The sequence below is a fragment of the Elaeis guineensis genome, chromosome 9, assembly GCF_000442705.2.
Source record: "Elaeis guineensis isolate ETL-2024a chromosome 9, EG11, whole genome shotgun sequence".
Taxonomy (NCBI): domain Eukaryota; kingdom Viridiplantae; phylum Streptophyta; class Magnoliopsida; order Arecales; family Arecaceae; genus Elaeis; species Elaeis guineensis.
In genome coordinates, this window is record NC_026001.2 from 91,267,118 (window position 1) to 91,282,790 (window position 15,673).

Consider the following 15,673-nt stretch of genomic DNA (forward strand, 5'->3'; position numbering starts at 1 on the left):
TGATTGGATTGATGATATCAAAGGAAAGAAGATAGATGAGTTTAAGATGACACTTGTCAATTTTAGTCATCTTTTATATAATGATAGTGATGTTTCAAATGAACCATTCATTCTTGCAAGTCAAGCAGAACAAGTATGCTATATTCCAGATCCTGTAGAATCAGGATGGAGTGTTGTTCTCAAAATGACAGTTAGAGATTTGTTTGATATGTATTCAAAAGATGGTTCAAATAATGTTAAATCAGTACCTCAAGCAGAGCCTTTTAACGAGCAACATTTAGATGAGACAATATATACTCGTGATGATGATGTTCATTGGGTGAGAGAAGGTGTAGATGGAACAACTGTAGATGATATGAGATCCATCGAAGATGATGTTGAGATGGATGAAGACGAATGACCATTGTTAATTATGAAAATTTGTATGTAAGTTATTATTATTCATTTGTTAGTTAAATTCTGTATATTTATTTTTTGTTAGTTATTATTGTTCATTTGTTAGTTAAGATGAAGATGATGCTTACTTTTTATATTTTACATATAGGATGGCTCCAAAAAAGAAACGTGGTGTATCCATGTTGGATAGATTACAGGCTTATTCATCATCTCAATCCAATCATGATGAGCCACAGCAACAATCATTTTCAGCATATAATACTCAGCCACATAGACAGCGTCAGAGACCACATTATCTTAGCCACAGTCATCAGATGTTGCAGGTAAAATCACTTATTCTACTTATGTAAAGTTAAAATTATTGTACTATCTTATCTGATTATTGTATTTGGATATTAATTAGATATTTTGAGTCAGTCAACTTCTAGACGAAGAGGTCGAGGCACGGCTCATGGTATTGAGTTTTGGGGCACGGGTCAGAAAGTTTCTTTGGTATTTGATGCTCATATGCAATCTTGTGGGTCCAATGCAAGTAAGTTCAAGAGTCAATTAGGGGTAATAGCGAAAAATGGGACATATGTCTCATTGACATATGCATCTTGGACAGAAATACCCCAATATATTTTAGACCACATTTAGAAAGAGATGCAGGTAAAATATATTTATAAATTTTATTTTATAATTATGTATTTAGTTGTAGATTATATTTGGAAGGAGATGCGAAATAAGTACTCTTGTCCTTTATATTCATACATTTTATATAATTACTAATTTTGTTAAATTTTAATTTTGTAGGATAACACAGATGCCCCTAGTGAATATAGAGAAAATTGTTTAAGGTCGGTTGGTGAGATGTGAAGGAATTGAAAGTCTTATATCAAGCGTCATTACTATGATGAGCATCAGAGGGAAGAAAATCTTATCTCTAGATCTCCTCCGCATGTGAAAGCTGATCAGTGGGAGATACTTGTTCGTTATTGGGGACAAGAAGATGTCCAGGTACTTATTCTTTTGTGATTAGTTTCTTTTTATATAATAAAACTATATATTATATTTTTAATTACATTAATAACTTTTGTAGGCACAGTGTGCACGAAACAAAAATAACAGGAAGATGTTGGGAGGCTTGCATAAGACAGGGAGAACTTCATTTTCTGTTATTAGAGCAAATATATATTTTAAATATTATAAATTTATACTAAATATAACTTTAGTATAAATTTTTATATATATTTGGATTATTTATGTTAATAGATGGAAGCAGAGGGATTAGAAACAGATCGACTAAGCGTGTTTATTAGAACACGTACTTCAAAGCAGGGTGTCATCGATGCGGATGCACAAGAGTGTATAGTAAGTACATAATTTAAATTCTCGTTACATATAGTATATTTTATATATTAATGTCAATATTATAATTTTTTATTACAGGAGGAGATGAAACGATGACTTGAGGAGGTACCTAAGGATGAGCGCACACCAGAACTAAAAGATCGTATCTTTGTAGAGGTGATGGGAGAAGATGGACATGGATGGATGCGTACTTGGAGTTCGAGCATGATAAAGTGACGTTTGTATCAGCAATCTAATCAGGCACCATCAGAGGAGACCATTAGGAGGATTCGAGATGAGCTTCGGACTGAGTTTGATGACAAGATTTTCTACTTGGAGGCACAGCTCCATCAGATGCGTGCTCAGATGGCGAGTGGATCTTTTGCGCATAGCCCAGTAGGTACTCCTCATTCGGTGCCATCCAGTAGTGGGCAGGTATGATTTATTTATTTAGTTAGATTTATATTATATATTAATTGATTATTATTTATAATTAATTTTATATCTTTCAACTTTTTATAATATATAGGTTCCAGATGCATCTAGTACTCACCAAACACATGCATCGAAAAATGAGAGATTCACTCAGGTGCCTGATGAGGTTTGTGATGATATTCTTGTTGTCCGGATTCTCTTTTCTTTCAGTGTGATGGTATTAAATTATTTCTGCAGACTGGCAAACGGATACATACGCATACATATAACTTATTAGATTCATTTGTATTCATCCAGTGTGAAGGGGCCTTTCACCTTGGTGGATAGCTTGGTTACAATGGACGTGATGACAATTAATCTTGGGCCTTTTTGTAGCTGAAGTCATTTTGTGCTACCATTACCTACTATTTGTTATCTTCCAACAGCAAAACTATCCTCTTGACTCCATTGGCCATCAAAAGTGATAGGAGGTCTGTCATAACCCCACATTTGTGGCTCTTTTTATCTATATATAGATAAAAACAGAGACCAATTGTGCGGTGAATTTTGGTTATGTTGATTTACCTTGGTATGATATTCCAGTGTGGCCTTTGTTTTGTTTTGTCTGTTTGTTTCTTTTTAATTTTGCTTCTTTAGGGCTTAGGATTCATAGATCGCCAGATTAAAGTTTGGTTTCAAACTGTACTTCTAATTTATTGGTCGATGTTTTGGATCTTTTGCTTGTTGACTTGGATTGATGTGAAGATTGGATCTCCAAAGTAATTTCTATCTGTTACGAGGGCTATGATTTTTGGAAAGCCTTTGCTTGGCCTGTGGCAGTATATAAGCTACAGTTACAGTTTGTCTTAAAATTTTCAGTTGGTAGATCAACTAGTATGTCTTTATTAATTTAAATTTTACCTCAAAATTCAATTCTACTTTTGTTCATCATTGCTGCCCTTTTTATAAAACCTAAGATGCAGGTTTATTTCCAAACAGGAATCATATAGCAATTATGTCAAATTATAATTTCAGTATAGTTGTTGGTAATTTGCTAAGAAATCCCTACTGATTGGCTAGATTTATCTTTTTCCATAGTTCACAATACCTGTCCTTTTTACAGGATATAGTCTCAGGTTCAATCAAGTGAAATGCCTTTGTCTAGCTCTACCATATGCAAAAAAGCCAAGCATCTGCACCTTTTATCGGTTTTCTTTTATTCTATTTTGACAGTTGTGTGATTGAAATGTCACAACAATAAGGTTTTATAGTGCAACCATTGTTCTATCAACACTCCATAGCAGTTCAGATAACTATCAACACCATTCTTAAACTGAAAAAGTATGCATAACAGTAAGGTTTTATAGTGCTACCGACTTTAGTGTCGGCAGGGGGTACAAGATGATACTCGAATAGTTGTAGCCATTTTAATGAGGAAGATAATAAAAACTAAAATGTTATGCATGATTGGTAGCTTCAAGCTGGCTGCTAGTTTTAAAGTAAATCTGACCATTATGTAGTATAAAAAATAATAATTTCTTGCATTAGACCTTTGTGCCAACAATATGAACATGTTCATATTGTTGGCACATCCTTTGGTATAGGAAGTTGGAAATTGTAAGTGGATTCCATTGTAACTTTTGTTCTAAAAAATTTATTTTTGTTGGTGATCTCATTTTATATTTTTTTGTAATAATTTATTAAATTAATATATATTATTTATTTATTTTCAGGTTTAGGTACAAGTCCATGAAGACGAAGCAAGCGAATTTCTTGTTCTGTTTTGCTTTTTATTGTATTTTGGATAATGGATATGTACTTGAATACTTATGTTATATTTGAGTAAAATCTGGATGAATTTTTAATATTGGGTAATGCATTTCAAGTTATTTTTGGTTGAATAGATTTATTTTCAATATTTGAGTATTATGCTTTATTTTCTTTCTAATTGATAAGCAGGTGTATCAATAATGGTTACAAGTTCATAGGCACATTTATATAAAAAGAATAAAAAAATAAATATAATTAATAAAAATATAATTTATATTTTTTGCGACAGTATTTGCTATCGTAAATAATGTATCGAAGACAATAAAAATTTTTTTTGCTATCACTATTTGCGACGGTAAAGTGCTGTAAAGAAAAAAAAATTTTGCTACCACTATTTGTGACGGCAAAATGCTATAAAAAATAATTTTTTTTGCTACCACTATTTGCGATAGTAGATTGCTATAATAAAAAAATTTTTACTACCACTATTTGCGATGGCTATAGTTGTCGTAAAAATAAAATATTTATTTGCGACGGTAAAATACGGTGGCAAAAAATTATTTGCAACGATATCTTCTGTCACAATACATCTTATATAACGTTTTTTTATGACGCAATCATTTACCATCATAAAAAGTTGTCGCAAAAATTTTTTGCGACGGTATTTCACTATCGCGAAGTTTTTACTGCGGTCGAAACGACGACAGTTAAAATACTGTCGTAAATACATTTTTGCGACGGTAAGTTATTATTAACGACGGTAAAATATCATCGCAAAAAATATATTTTTTTGTAGTGAAAAGAAAAGAGAAGAATTTCTGACAAGCAACTTGGCATCAAATTTAAATGTTAAATGGCTCGCATAGTTTAGAAAAAGAAGAAATAGGACAAACTGCTAGATTGGCTTACATAAACCTCATCCTGATAAAAGAATATCAGTTGCAAAAATCCATAAAAATGAGTTCTAGGGAAGACAGACTATTTGATTAACATTAACAAAAAATCATAATCTACAATTATTCATCTATCAAAGACGGTCGCACCACTCGTGCTCATGAGCAGCCGTCCAACCTATAATGGACGCCATTGGTCGGTGCACCGCAGCTTGTGGTGTAGCGTGCACCATAGGGGAACCTTAAATCCAAGGATAACCAAATGGTCCAATAATTCCCGGGACCAGCAAAGGAAAAAAAAAAACTCTATATAAAACCAAGTTCCAGGGAGAGCAGCCTAAAGCGGTTACCAGTCAATGGAAAAGATAAGGCCAAGACTTCAAATTTATTGGTGATGGGTGGCTTTTCCAATCCTCCTTTCTCTTGTCCAATCCTTTAGCCAGCCATCGGAATCACCTCCATGCTCACCTCCGCTGCAAGAAGGTACATTCTATCACAAAATATATTACTTTGTATGCGAGTTTTCTATTTTTGTAAATGAAAGGGCAAGTATCTCATCATAGCATGTAGAATCGTCATGTGTAATTCTCTGTTATCAGCCCTACAACGTAGCATATATCGGCCCTTGAAACTTCCATTTTGGATAATTAATTGCATTGATAGGATTGGGAGAGCTTCCTATGGAAAGGGTCGTCCTCCTCTATTTCACTTCTCTTGCTTAGATAGTTTCTTGGTCCCATTTGTGGAAGTCAGCTCAAGAGTGTGGTCTTTGTATCAAGAAACTTGAAAGAGATGAATGCGGCAGTCCTGAGTTAGTGTTGTTGACGGTTTTTTTCTACTCCACCAAAAAAAAGTTCTAGATCTTCTATCTTATCTCGAACTTAGTCTGCAACACCAAAAAGATGTCATTTTATTCTAGATTCACATGGTTGTTTTTATTCTAAATTGGTTTACTAAATCCGATTTACTAAAAACAAAAACAAGGATGTCATTTTAAATTCTGGGGTTTTCTGGTGCAATCTAGCCTACCATGTAGGATATGGTGGTGAGACTCTTTTCAGGGATAATGTATGAGTGGGGGATTTTCCATTAACTTTTTCTGATCTTATTGGTGGTACTGTTTGTACTAGAAGCCCAGAGTCCAAAAAGTAGTACTCAGATAGAAAGTGGAGAGTAAATTGGTGATCGTGGCAAGGCGAAGATCTAAAACTATGATTCTAGAAGTAAAACCAACCTTAAAACTTGGCAAGATCACTATAGCAGTACAAAAGTATCAATGGCGACTTCTGGATAGTCTAACATGAATTTGTGGAAAAACTTGGCTATATGTACTTGACAAGCTCAAAACATTTGCAGCATTAGAAAGTTTGGTAGAGAGTAGAAAATTTAAAAATTTAAGAAAACTAGCACAAACAGAATTTCAAGATGAGACTGCTTTGATTAAAATATCCTTAATTCATCAGCTAAATTTTCTAGCACAGATTGAATTTCACTGATCAAAGATCCGATGACAAAGTTGTTGCCGGAAAAGTGAAACTATACTAGTACAATCTAAGGCTATGAATCGATAGCCAGGATATGGTCAGCGATAAGCACATTTGGCATGGTTTAATGGCCAAAATCTTGTTGTCATTTAGTTTTTGAGTCTGACTTAACTCAAGATTCTTTGGATGGTGAGTAGTACGTAGTATATACAAAATCAAGTACAGTAAAGTTATGGAGAGCAATTGATCTCATTTAGGATATATAAGAAGTGTTTAGTTAATAAGCGGAGTTGGGATTTGGAATCAAAATGGGAATGAGTGACTCCTATTCTAAATGTTTAGTAGGAAGAAGTTTCATTCTAATTCAATTTTTTGACAGAATGAGAATGGTCTAATCTATTTAAAACTCAATCGAGATGTTTGGTTCACAATCGAAATCAAAATCGGAATGAGAATCCGAATAGCTTGGAATCGGAATCGGAATGGCCAAATCCCCCGAAGCACTTGGTTCGTGATCGAAATCGGAATTAGAATGAAATTTTAAATTCATAAAGGAGAGTAGGAATTGAGTTCTATGTAGATTGGGCCATTTCTATTTCATCTTGGAATCAGAATCGAAATAAAACTCCTTCCAATCAAACAGTTGGAATGGGAGTCACTCATTTCCATTTCGATTCCAAACTTCCACTCTCTTCAACTAAGCATCCCTTCAGTACTCTCTCCTAAGGATTTAGATTTTTATTCTGATTTGGATTCGGATCGTAAATCAAATGCTTCAGAAGATTTGGTCATTTCGATTTCAACTCCAATTCATTCATATTCTAATTTCAATTTTGGTTGTAAACCAAATACCCCCAGTGTAATTTTTCGAAAATGAATTTTTCATGCTAGGAGATTGGAGAAGGCTAGAAATATCCCTACCTTAAAGGTTGCGATAGAGCCAAAGTGGCATCACCAAAGCATCAATAGTGATCCTCAGGGAGTGTAAATTAACGGTCTAGTATAAATATGTGGAGGCACTTAACTCGCAGGTTTCCAAGGAGATTAAATTTTTACAGTGTCAAGAAGCTTTGCCGGTATCAATAATTTTAAAATTTTATCATAACTAATACAGGCAAAATTTCTGCATGATATTGAAAGTGTGACTACCTACCATCGAGTATGCACTCTAATGCAAGTTGAATTGCATCAATCGAAGAGCAGATAACAAAGTTATATGTTGCTCGGTATTGTCAATTGCAAGCAAAATCTATCGCCTTTAGGGTACGGGTGCTAACAAGCACATAATTAATACAGTTTGCACAAAAGAAACCTTATTCTATTAGTTGGTTGTGGAGTCTAAGTCGATCTAAGTCATTGGATGGTACATACCATGTTGTCCGTACCCAAATGATGGCAGTTAAATTATTATTAGTTAATCTTTAGCATCAAAATCATCCTTAAAGCAAAGATTTTGCTTCTAGGAGCCTTCTTTTGTAATTTTTCAAGTCCAAGCCGAGTTTCTATCAATGTTTTTGAATGATAAGCCTTTGACCATCAAGTTACAACTTGTATTACTAGCATATAAAAATAATTTATTTAACTTATTAATTTATATTTATATCATTTAATAAGTAATGCTTAGAATATATTTATATAATAATATATTTTATAGAATCGATATGACTAAATCAAGCTCTATATAAAATTAATAATTTAAAATTTAATAGTAATTTTTTAAAATCCATAAATTATGAGATTGTTTACTAGCATGTTAGTTAAATACCATAATATCTGCTCTAATTTTTTGATACTTCAAGTTATATGCTATAAAATACAAATTTACAATAGCATTTATAAAATATCAATTATAAAAAAATATTTATTGAAAAATAATGATATTTTTATCAAAATACAGTAATAAAAGAATTTAGTGACATATAATAAAAAATATCATAAATAATTTACCGTTAAAAAGCATATATAAGACCCTATAACATTATAGAAAATCCTGGTACTCTCTTCTTTTCAATAACAATGAATAGTCAATTGAATCGAAGCTTTATGCCTCTTTGTCAGAGTCCTTATTGGTTGTGTTTTCACTTTGTTTGAATCCATAACAACCTTCATGCAATTCGAATGTTTCTTTTCCTTTTGGTGCAATTTTCAAAGGCCTAGCATGAAGTCGATGCAATGTCGATGGATACATGGGAAGCCTGCGATAGGATGAATGTGACTATGGTCAAAACAAAGGAGTTGGATGGTGAAAATTCAACTAGTTGTCTTTTTTAGTTCTTATTTCTTCTTCATCTAGTTTACATTCAAGCCTTGTTGTAATTTTCTAGTTATTTTCTTTATTTACTTACTTTCATAAACTATTATAAAATTAAAATAATTTATTTATTTATTTTATAATTTTAAATAACTTTAGAACCTATCTGGGGTGAGAGAGGCCTTGTTTGGATCATGCCTTTTCTTTTTTTAACAATCTATGTCTTATATTACTTTTTACTCGAGGCATCCTTGACCTTTGCTTCCACAAGCCAAGGTATCATGTAACATGACTGTTGTCGCAAGGCTCTGGAGAGATACTGTTGTGGCTATTAGGCACGGTCTGAGATCTGTGATGCTAGGGAGAATCTGTAAAGGAAGTCCATACTCATCATGGGTGTTCCAGTGTGGGATCTTTCGATGCCTAAGTTAGTCAGAGCTTTGAAAACAGTAGAGAAAAAAGATAGCGAGAGCCAGTAAAGTGGAGAGAGTTCTCCCTCCTCCTCCCACCAGGGTTTGTTCAGCTCTCCAGTTTTTGAGTTTTGCTTGCTTACTTGTCCCCTACTTGAGAGTTCTCTTCGTACATCTTTGTTGTGGCGGTTGAGCCTATAGGCCACTATCTGAATCTGTGAGTTTGTTAGGTCTAGCTCTACAGGCCATTGGCCATGTTTTGACCTTTTATTGAGGAAGAAATATCTCCCATCTTCTCTAAATTGAGGTTGTTAGTCGTGGATGTAAGACATATGCTTCACTTGCGCAGCTGGCCAAATTGATGATCCTGGGGCCATAGTTGGTGTGACCTCACCGCATCATTTTGGATGCACCATAATGGAAGATTAGTTCTGATCAATGGATCTTTTCTATAACATATGTCTCTTGCTCTCGAGTTCAAAATGACCTTCAGACGTCAAGAAAGGAAGAAGCTGTCTTGATAGTTGAACTGCTAACTTGGTTCTCTCTTAGACGTGCTCGCATCACGGCTCCCGAAAAAAGTTTTTGGAGATCAATAATGTGTTGTTTCGTGACTTGCATTGTTTTTACTAGAGAGGGAGCTCGAGGAGTCATGAAACGATGCTCCCAAAAGAAGAAATCCAAAGACTGCCCTTGGACTCACTAGGAACCCGCATGTGGAAAGCCATGGTAAGTTTTGAGGCATGCTTCATGAGTTGTCTCACACGACTTGATCGGATAAGTGTACGATGAAGGGCCGCATGATCTGTCACTTTAGGGTCAGCCAAATGACAAGATCTGATGATTCGATGATCGGATCTATATCATCGAGGGTTAGTATAAATAGACTAACCATCCAGTGGGATTTTCTACCATCCAATTATCAATCATTCTTTTATCGCAGTAGTTTTTAGAGATAGATCCTTTTTTTCTTGTTTTGTAGTCATGAAGCCATCGTTGTTGTCTATCAAGTCAGTACTGAAGAAGAAGATGAGCTCCTCAGGTGAGGAGTCTTCATCTAAGAGGGTGAGGAGTATCCAACCAGAGCTTTCCATCCTTGACCTGTTACAGTTCTTGGTAGGGACTGAGTCAGTTGCAGCCATGAGACTATATATTGCTGCGTCAGAGCCATTTTGGTTTCTTTTTCTGTTGGGCTGGCCCCAACTCCTCTTGGAGGGTCGGCAAGGCTCGAGGCAAGCCCTCCTCTGCCCAAAGGCAATGAAGGGGGGGTTTATCGAGGCTATTGTAGAGGTTTCCATCAAGGTTACAAATAGATGCATCATGGAGTACATGACCTCGACAGACTTTAAGGATGAGCTTGTTGAGGCGTCCTTGGTTTGGTTCATCCAAGGCTTCAAAGATTGCAAAGTGCGTTTGAAAAAGATGATTCCGAAGCTGGACCTGAGGTGCATCTGCCCTAGAAACATTGACGAGGAGATCGAGGCATTTTCTTCGGATGAGGACTAGTTCTTCATTCTTTTATGTATTTGTCTTTGGTGCCTTCTCCTTGGCAAATTTCTATAAATATATTTTTAGTCAATGAAAAATATATTTTCATTATGTTTACCTCTCACATGAAGTCTTTTACTTTTTTGTCATGTCAATGTGGTTGGCTCTTTGCCTCGATTAAGAGCTCAAATGGTTCAAATGGATCGATTTCCACACTCAAACCAAGATCTCCCTTGACCTTCTCTGAAGCACTTGCTTTACCAGTATGTCATAAGTGAATTTTTTGAAAATTATGGGCTTGTGTGCACACCAAGTGCTGGATATTGATCGATGTTGTATTCTCTACCATGAATCAAAGAAGGTGATTCTTCTTGGGATTGTGTGATAGAGAACTACACAGTCTGAAGATTTGGTGGGGCTCGTATTTAAAGCTAATACCTACTTTTCAAGAAGTGCAGTTTCTGAGGTTCCTTTAAAATAGTAACATTTGTCACATGATCAGTGGGGCATTTGAATTCGCCTGGGCTTACTCCCTCTATAAGTAGGGGTTCCGCCACTTGGGTTTGGTATTGCCTTGGTCATCTTTCACAATATCCTGATGGTTCCGTCTTGTCCAGTGTCGAAGGGTCGTCGGCGCTCTTCTTCATCTCGGGAGATCTTCTTCTCCCTCCGATCGATCGTAAAGCATCTTCAGGGAATGCTTAGCAAACATCCCACTTTGGCATGGGAGGTGTTGGTAAATTTCGCTATTCTGGTTGTGGGGCTGCGGCGATGGCTGCCCGAGGGCTTCTAACACATTGTCCTCCATGGAGAAATTTTAGGCCTTTCAAGAGGGTGTATTTCTTCTCTCATCCAATGTAGCCTTCTGTCCCTCCTTAAAGGAATATCTAGAAGATTGATGGATTCTCACCAAGAAAAATATCATTCCATCCCCAATATCCTTTTGTAAAGGTCGGTGCCCATTGCAAAATGAGAGGTTCTGTGCTCTCCATCAGGGATCGCATCAGTTAAAGCTCGGCTTGTGCTTCAAGGGCACCGATTGGGTCTGGGCTTTGTCTCTTCATTCTTTATTGTAACGAGCCTCACCCAACTAAAACTGATTTGTAACGAGTTCTTTTGGAATGTATGCAGACCTTTTGAATGAAGTGCCCCCTTTGTTGAAGTTTCCTCTGATGTATCTCCCACTACAAAAAATTTTACTATTAGCGATGGCTAATTGCCATCGCTAATAGTAGTTTTGCCATCGCTAATAGTGATTTTGCCATTGATAATAGTATTAGCGATGGAATATCGTCGCTAATTAGTATTTGAAACAACTCTTGTCGCTAATTGCTCCTATTAGCGATGGATTTTTTAACCATTGCTAATAACCGCTATCAGTGACGACATTTATGATGATCAAATTCCATCATTATTTATTTTTTTATTTTTTAATTAATAGCTATTTTGTCACTAATGCTATCGTTAATAAGTATTAGTGACCACTGAAGCCATCGCTAATACCGTCGCTAATAAGTATTAGCGATCACTGAAGCCATTGCTAATACTGTCGGTGATAGTTAATTTTATTTTTTTTTTAAATTAATAATATTATTTTTAAAACTTATTTTAATTAATCACAATCAATTATGGTTCCTAACACCTATTATAATTAAAATCTAAAGATAATATGACAATCATAAATAAAAAATTAATTATATTATGTTAAAAATATAAATTACATAATTTTACAAACAGTATAAAAAAATATAATACATCAAAATAAAAGAAAATCAGATCAGATCCTCCTCATCGTCCTTCTTCTCGTCCTTTTGCTCTTCCTCAGCAACTGGTGGATGAGAGCCAGATGTTCCAGCATCCTGAAATGAAGAAAAATAAAATATTATTAATAAATTTTGATACAGAGATATATTTTTTGATATACTTCTTCGATTCTCAAACAGATTGTTCTTACATATTTCATTCGATGATACGGAGCTATATATAGACACCTTCGGCCCATCAATTGGATGGTTAGATTGAATTTTTAGTCTTTAAATCCTCTTCTCCAACTTCAGTTTAAATATGTGAAGCTTCTATATATAAAAATTTAAAATAAGTAAAAGAGTTTACTAATAGAATTACCTGATGTGATGACTGAAATAATGAGCCCAGCTAGTCGCGTAGCTGCGGATCTCAGAGAATCTTCATGACCATATCACAGACGGCATCTTAAAAGCTTTAAGATCGCTGGCTCAGAAGCCTCTGCACGACATCCTCCATATGCACATCGCTTCAAATCTGAGACATCGAAGCCCGTGAGGATGTCGAAGAATATCGAGCTGCTGGAGGATCGAAATTGTAGCCAAATCCTATGACCTGGCTCCTACTGACCCCTCCGATGATCTTGAGCCATCCCTCAAAGTCAAAGAGGGATTGAGTGGATGGGTTATCGTCGTGCCGCGCAATGACGTACTCCATGTAATTCACCTATACAGTTTAGAAATATATTAGTTCTAATATATATATCAGATCTTGTAACAACTTAATAAATATAGTTTGAAATTTCTACTGTGATATGTTGTGATCTAAAATCTAAGTAATCACCAGTCCTCCTAAACTGATGTGTGGCCTCCCACAACTATAGCTAACTTGATGGATGACCCAGCTACTATATCTACAATAAGTAAATAATAAAATTAAATTAATTAAAGTATATATATATAATAATTTTTATAATTTTAGTGAAGAGTTTTGGTATAGATTTTTACCGGTCTGTCAACCACAACATGTGTACCGAAAGAGCTATCCGTGTGCCTGATCAGATTCTGATGGATGGCCTAGTTTTGTCGGGCCCTCTATCATCTATTGGAGTACTCCTTGCTGCTCCATTGTGAAGCGAAAATTTAGTGCAGGGGCAAAATGGTAATTTTAAAACTTTTTTAAAATTACTATTTTACAGCAGAATTATTAATTAATCTCATTAATTAATACTAATTAACCCTACACTAGGATCTAAATATGATACAACAGCATGCATTTAAATTTAAAATTCAAATTTGAATCAGTAAACGTTTTACAGTACTGTGTTCAGAACACATCACCTTTTGCGGGTAGTCGATCACCGCAATCTGATTACCGTCGGAGAGCTCTGATTGTCACGTCATAGCCACACAAATATCTGGCTTCTGTGGATTATCCACACGAAGCTCCCGTCTGATCAGCTCCTCACGAATGCTAGTTCGTGTTTCACCCTTTTGATGATAGATGTTGATCGAACTCCTTCGATCGATGTGTGCCGACTTCTGAGATACTCCAGATCGTTTGCACAATTGCTTGAGAGGCTGATGGATCTCTCCCTGAAATTTGGTGGACTCACGACACTCGTGGCACACCAATCTCACTTCCCGAACCCTAGGTAGAAACCCTAGGGTACACACCAAAAACCCTGCGCCCAATTTTCTCTCTTTTCTTTCTTTTTCTCTCGGAAGGTTTTGGACCTTCACCTTATGCAGAAGCCTTCCTCACGCCCCAAAGTTTCTCTCCTAAAATTTCTACGCACGTCCCACCTTTCTCCTCTTTTTAAAACAATATCGAACGTGTCTTATCCGCGTGAGAGGATAAAGACAAGAGGTTACACATTTGAATTCAAATCAAATTTGAATTCAAACGAAAACCAACTTATCCCTATACTTTTGGGCGTGAGAAGAGAAGGGGCGTGGATCTTTGTGCATGGAAAATATTTCACGAGAAACCTTTTCTCGTGTAAGTAATGTGGTGCACAAAATGGATAAAGATGAAAGGACAAGTGATAAGTTATCCATTCAAATTCAAACATGCTTTGAATTTGAATGGCTAACTAATTATTTTATTCATCCATATGGTGCACAAATGAGGGCGTGGGGAAGGGTTTTGCGTGAGAAAAATTTCACGAGAAGTTTCTTCTCGTGAATTCAAATGGGTGCAAGGAAGTTGGGTGTCCCAGGAAATTTAAAACAAGGTGGTTTGATTCAAATTGAGCCAACCTAGTTTAAAATAAGTTAAGCACAATTAGACCAGATTAAACTCAACATAATTAGACTTAATTAGGCTCAATAAAATCCTAATCAAATCAGAAATTAACTAAACCTAACCCCTGATCAAATCAGGGACGAAACCACCTTAGCGATTAGGTCAACATTTAACCTAATCGGGTCAATCCAAACTGAATCCAATTCAATTGGACTTGATCCAAAAATAATTACTCAATCAAATTGAGTTAATTAGTGATTAAATTACTAATTAAATCTCTCATAAATATTGAGTCCAAATTCGATGGGCAATCAGGCATCAGAGACCATCGATATGAAACCCTGATCAAAGAGTTCAAATTTCAAATTCAAAATTTGAAATTCAAAATTTTGACCCCGGTACCCAAAATGTGTGAAACTCATGATTAGAGAATCCTAATTCTCAATCATAGAGTCTCAGATAGATAAAACTCATAATCAGCCATCAGATCAGAAAGGAACCTCTAATATATGTGACCCCGCAGGTTCGAACCTAAGCCAGTAGCACAGGAACCAATTTCTGTACTAATCGAAGTGACCATCTAGCAATGGTACCCGACGATCGGATAGGTCGAATAATCACAATCACAACATTCAGAACCTACGTGAATATGGTTACCGTATAATTCATCCCTTTTGACCCCTGTGTTTAGGATGACTCAGGGTTAAACTGTCAACCCTGATGATATCATCCGAATCATGCTCAACTCAATTAGTCCTGTGACTCCTCACTAGGACTACCCAGACCAAAGTTTTGCTAAATTGAAATACGACTGTACACAGCTCCTAAACTGGAGTGGTCAATCCCATCTTGACACACGCACCGATAAGTCAAGTACTTGACTACACCCAGCAGCCTTCCGTCACTGAATTAGAAATTCAGGTAGTCCAGTGCCTAAGTGCAGTGAGTTGCTTGCAAGTCACCGTGGCGGTCTCAGGTCGGAGGGACATTTATGCCCATATCTCATCGGAGCAAATCTTGACAGCAGAAATAGCTCCGGAGTTGGTCACGTTCAGTGTAGATGTACCATTACATCTCACCTGTATGCCATACCAGTGTCGCCACACTCTTTGGTTATGAGGACAACCAACCCATATGGCACACAATGACCTATGCTCGATAAATGTTATCGTCCTTGGTAACAACGTATCATTTGGTCGTGAACATGTTTAAGGACTAAGCGACAAATCCTCCTTTGTCGAGTCT

The 15,673-nt window shown here is 35.9% G+C and overlaps 2 protein-coding genes across 8 annotated transcripts in view; both read left to right on the plus strand.

Annotated features, from left to right (window-relative positions):
- The window catches only part of LOC105042150 (uncharacterized), a 31,538-nt gene extending 27,647 nt beyond the window's left edge, over positions 1–3,891 (plus strand). Inside the window, exons 2-7 of one of the 5 annotated variants that reach the window (XM_073243319.1) lie at positions 545–719; positions 1,192–1,395; positions 1,478–1,749; positions 1,828–2,163; positions 2,258–2,329; positions 3,876–3,891. In XM_073243319.1, coding sequence (XP_073099420.1) covers positions 545–719; positions 1,192–1,234 — 218 coding nt within the window. In that variant the 3' untranslated portion in view covers positions 1,235–1,395; positions 1,478–1,749; positions 1,828–2,163; positions 2,258–2,329; positions 3,876–3,891. Of the gene's footprint in view, positions 1–544; positions 720–799; positions 942–1,191; positions 1,396–1,477; positions 1,750–1,827; positions 2,164–2,257; positions 2,544–3,875 lie in introns of those variants that run through there. The other 4 variants (XM_073243318.1, XM_073243320.1, XM_073243317.1 and 1 more) reach the window with 4 other exon arrangements.
- Positions 3,892–5,109: 1,218 nt separating this feature from the next.
- LOC105042151 (momilactone A synthase) overlaps positions 5,110–15,673 on the plus strand; it is a 46,679-nt gene continuing 36,115 nt past the window's right edge. Inside the window, exon 1 of one of the 3 annotated variants that reach the window (XM_029263660.2) lies at positions 5,110–5,288. Coding sequence is in view for 1 of the 3 variants with exons in the window: in XM_010919262.4 (XP_010917564.1) it covers positions 5,266–5,288 (23 nt within the window). In the remaining 2 variants the exon portion in view is untranslated. The remainder of the gene's footprint in view (positions 5,289–15,673) is intronic. The other 2 variants (XM_010919262.4, XM_029263661.2) reach the window with 2 other exon arrangements.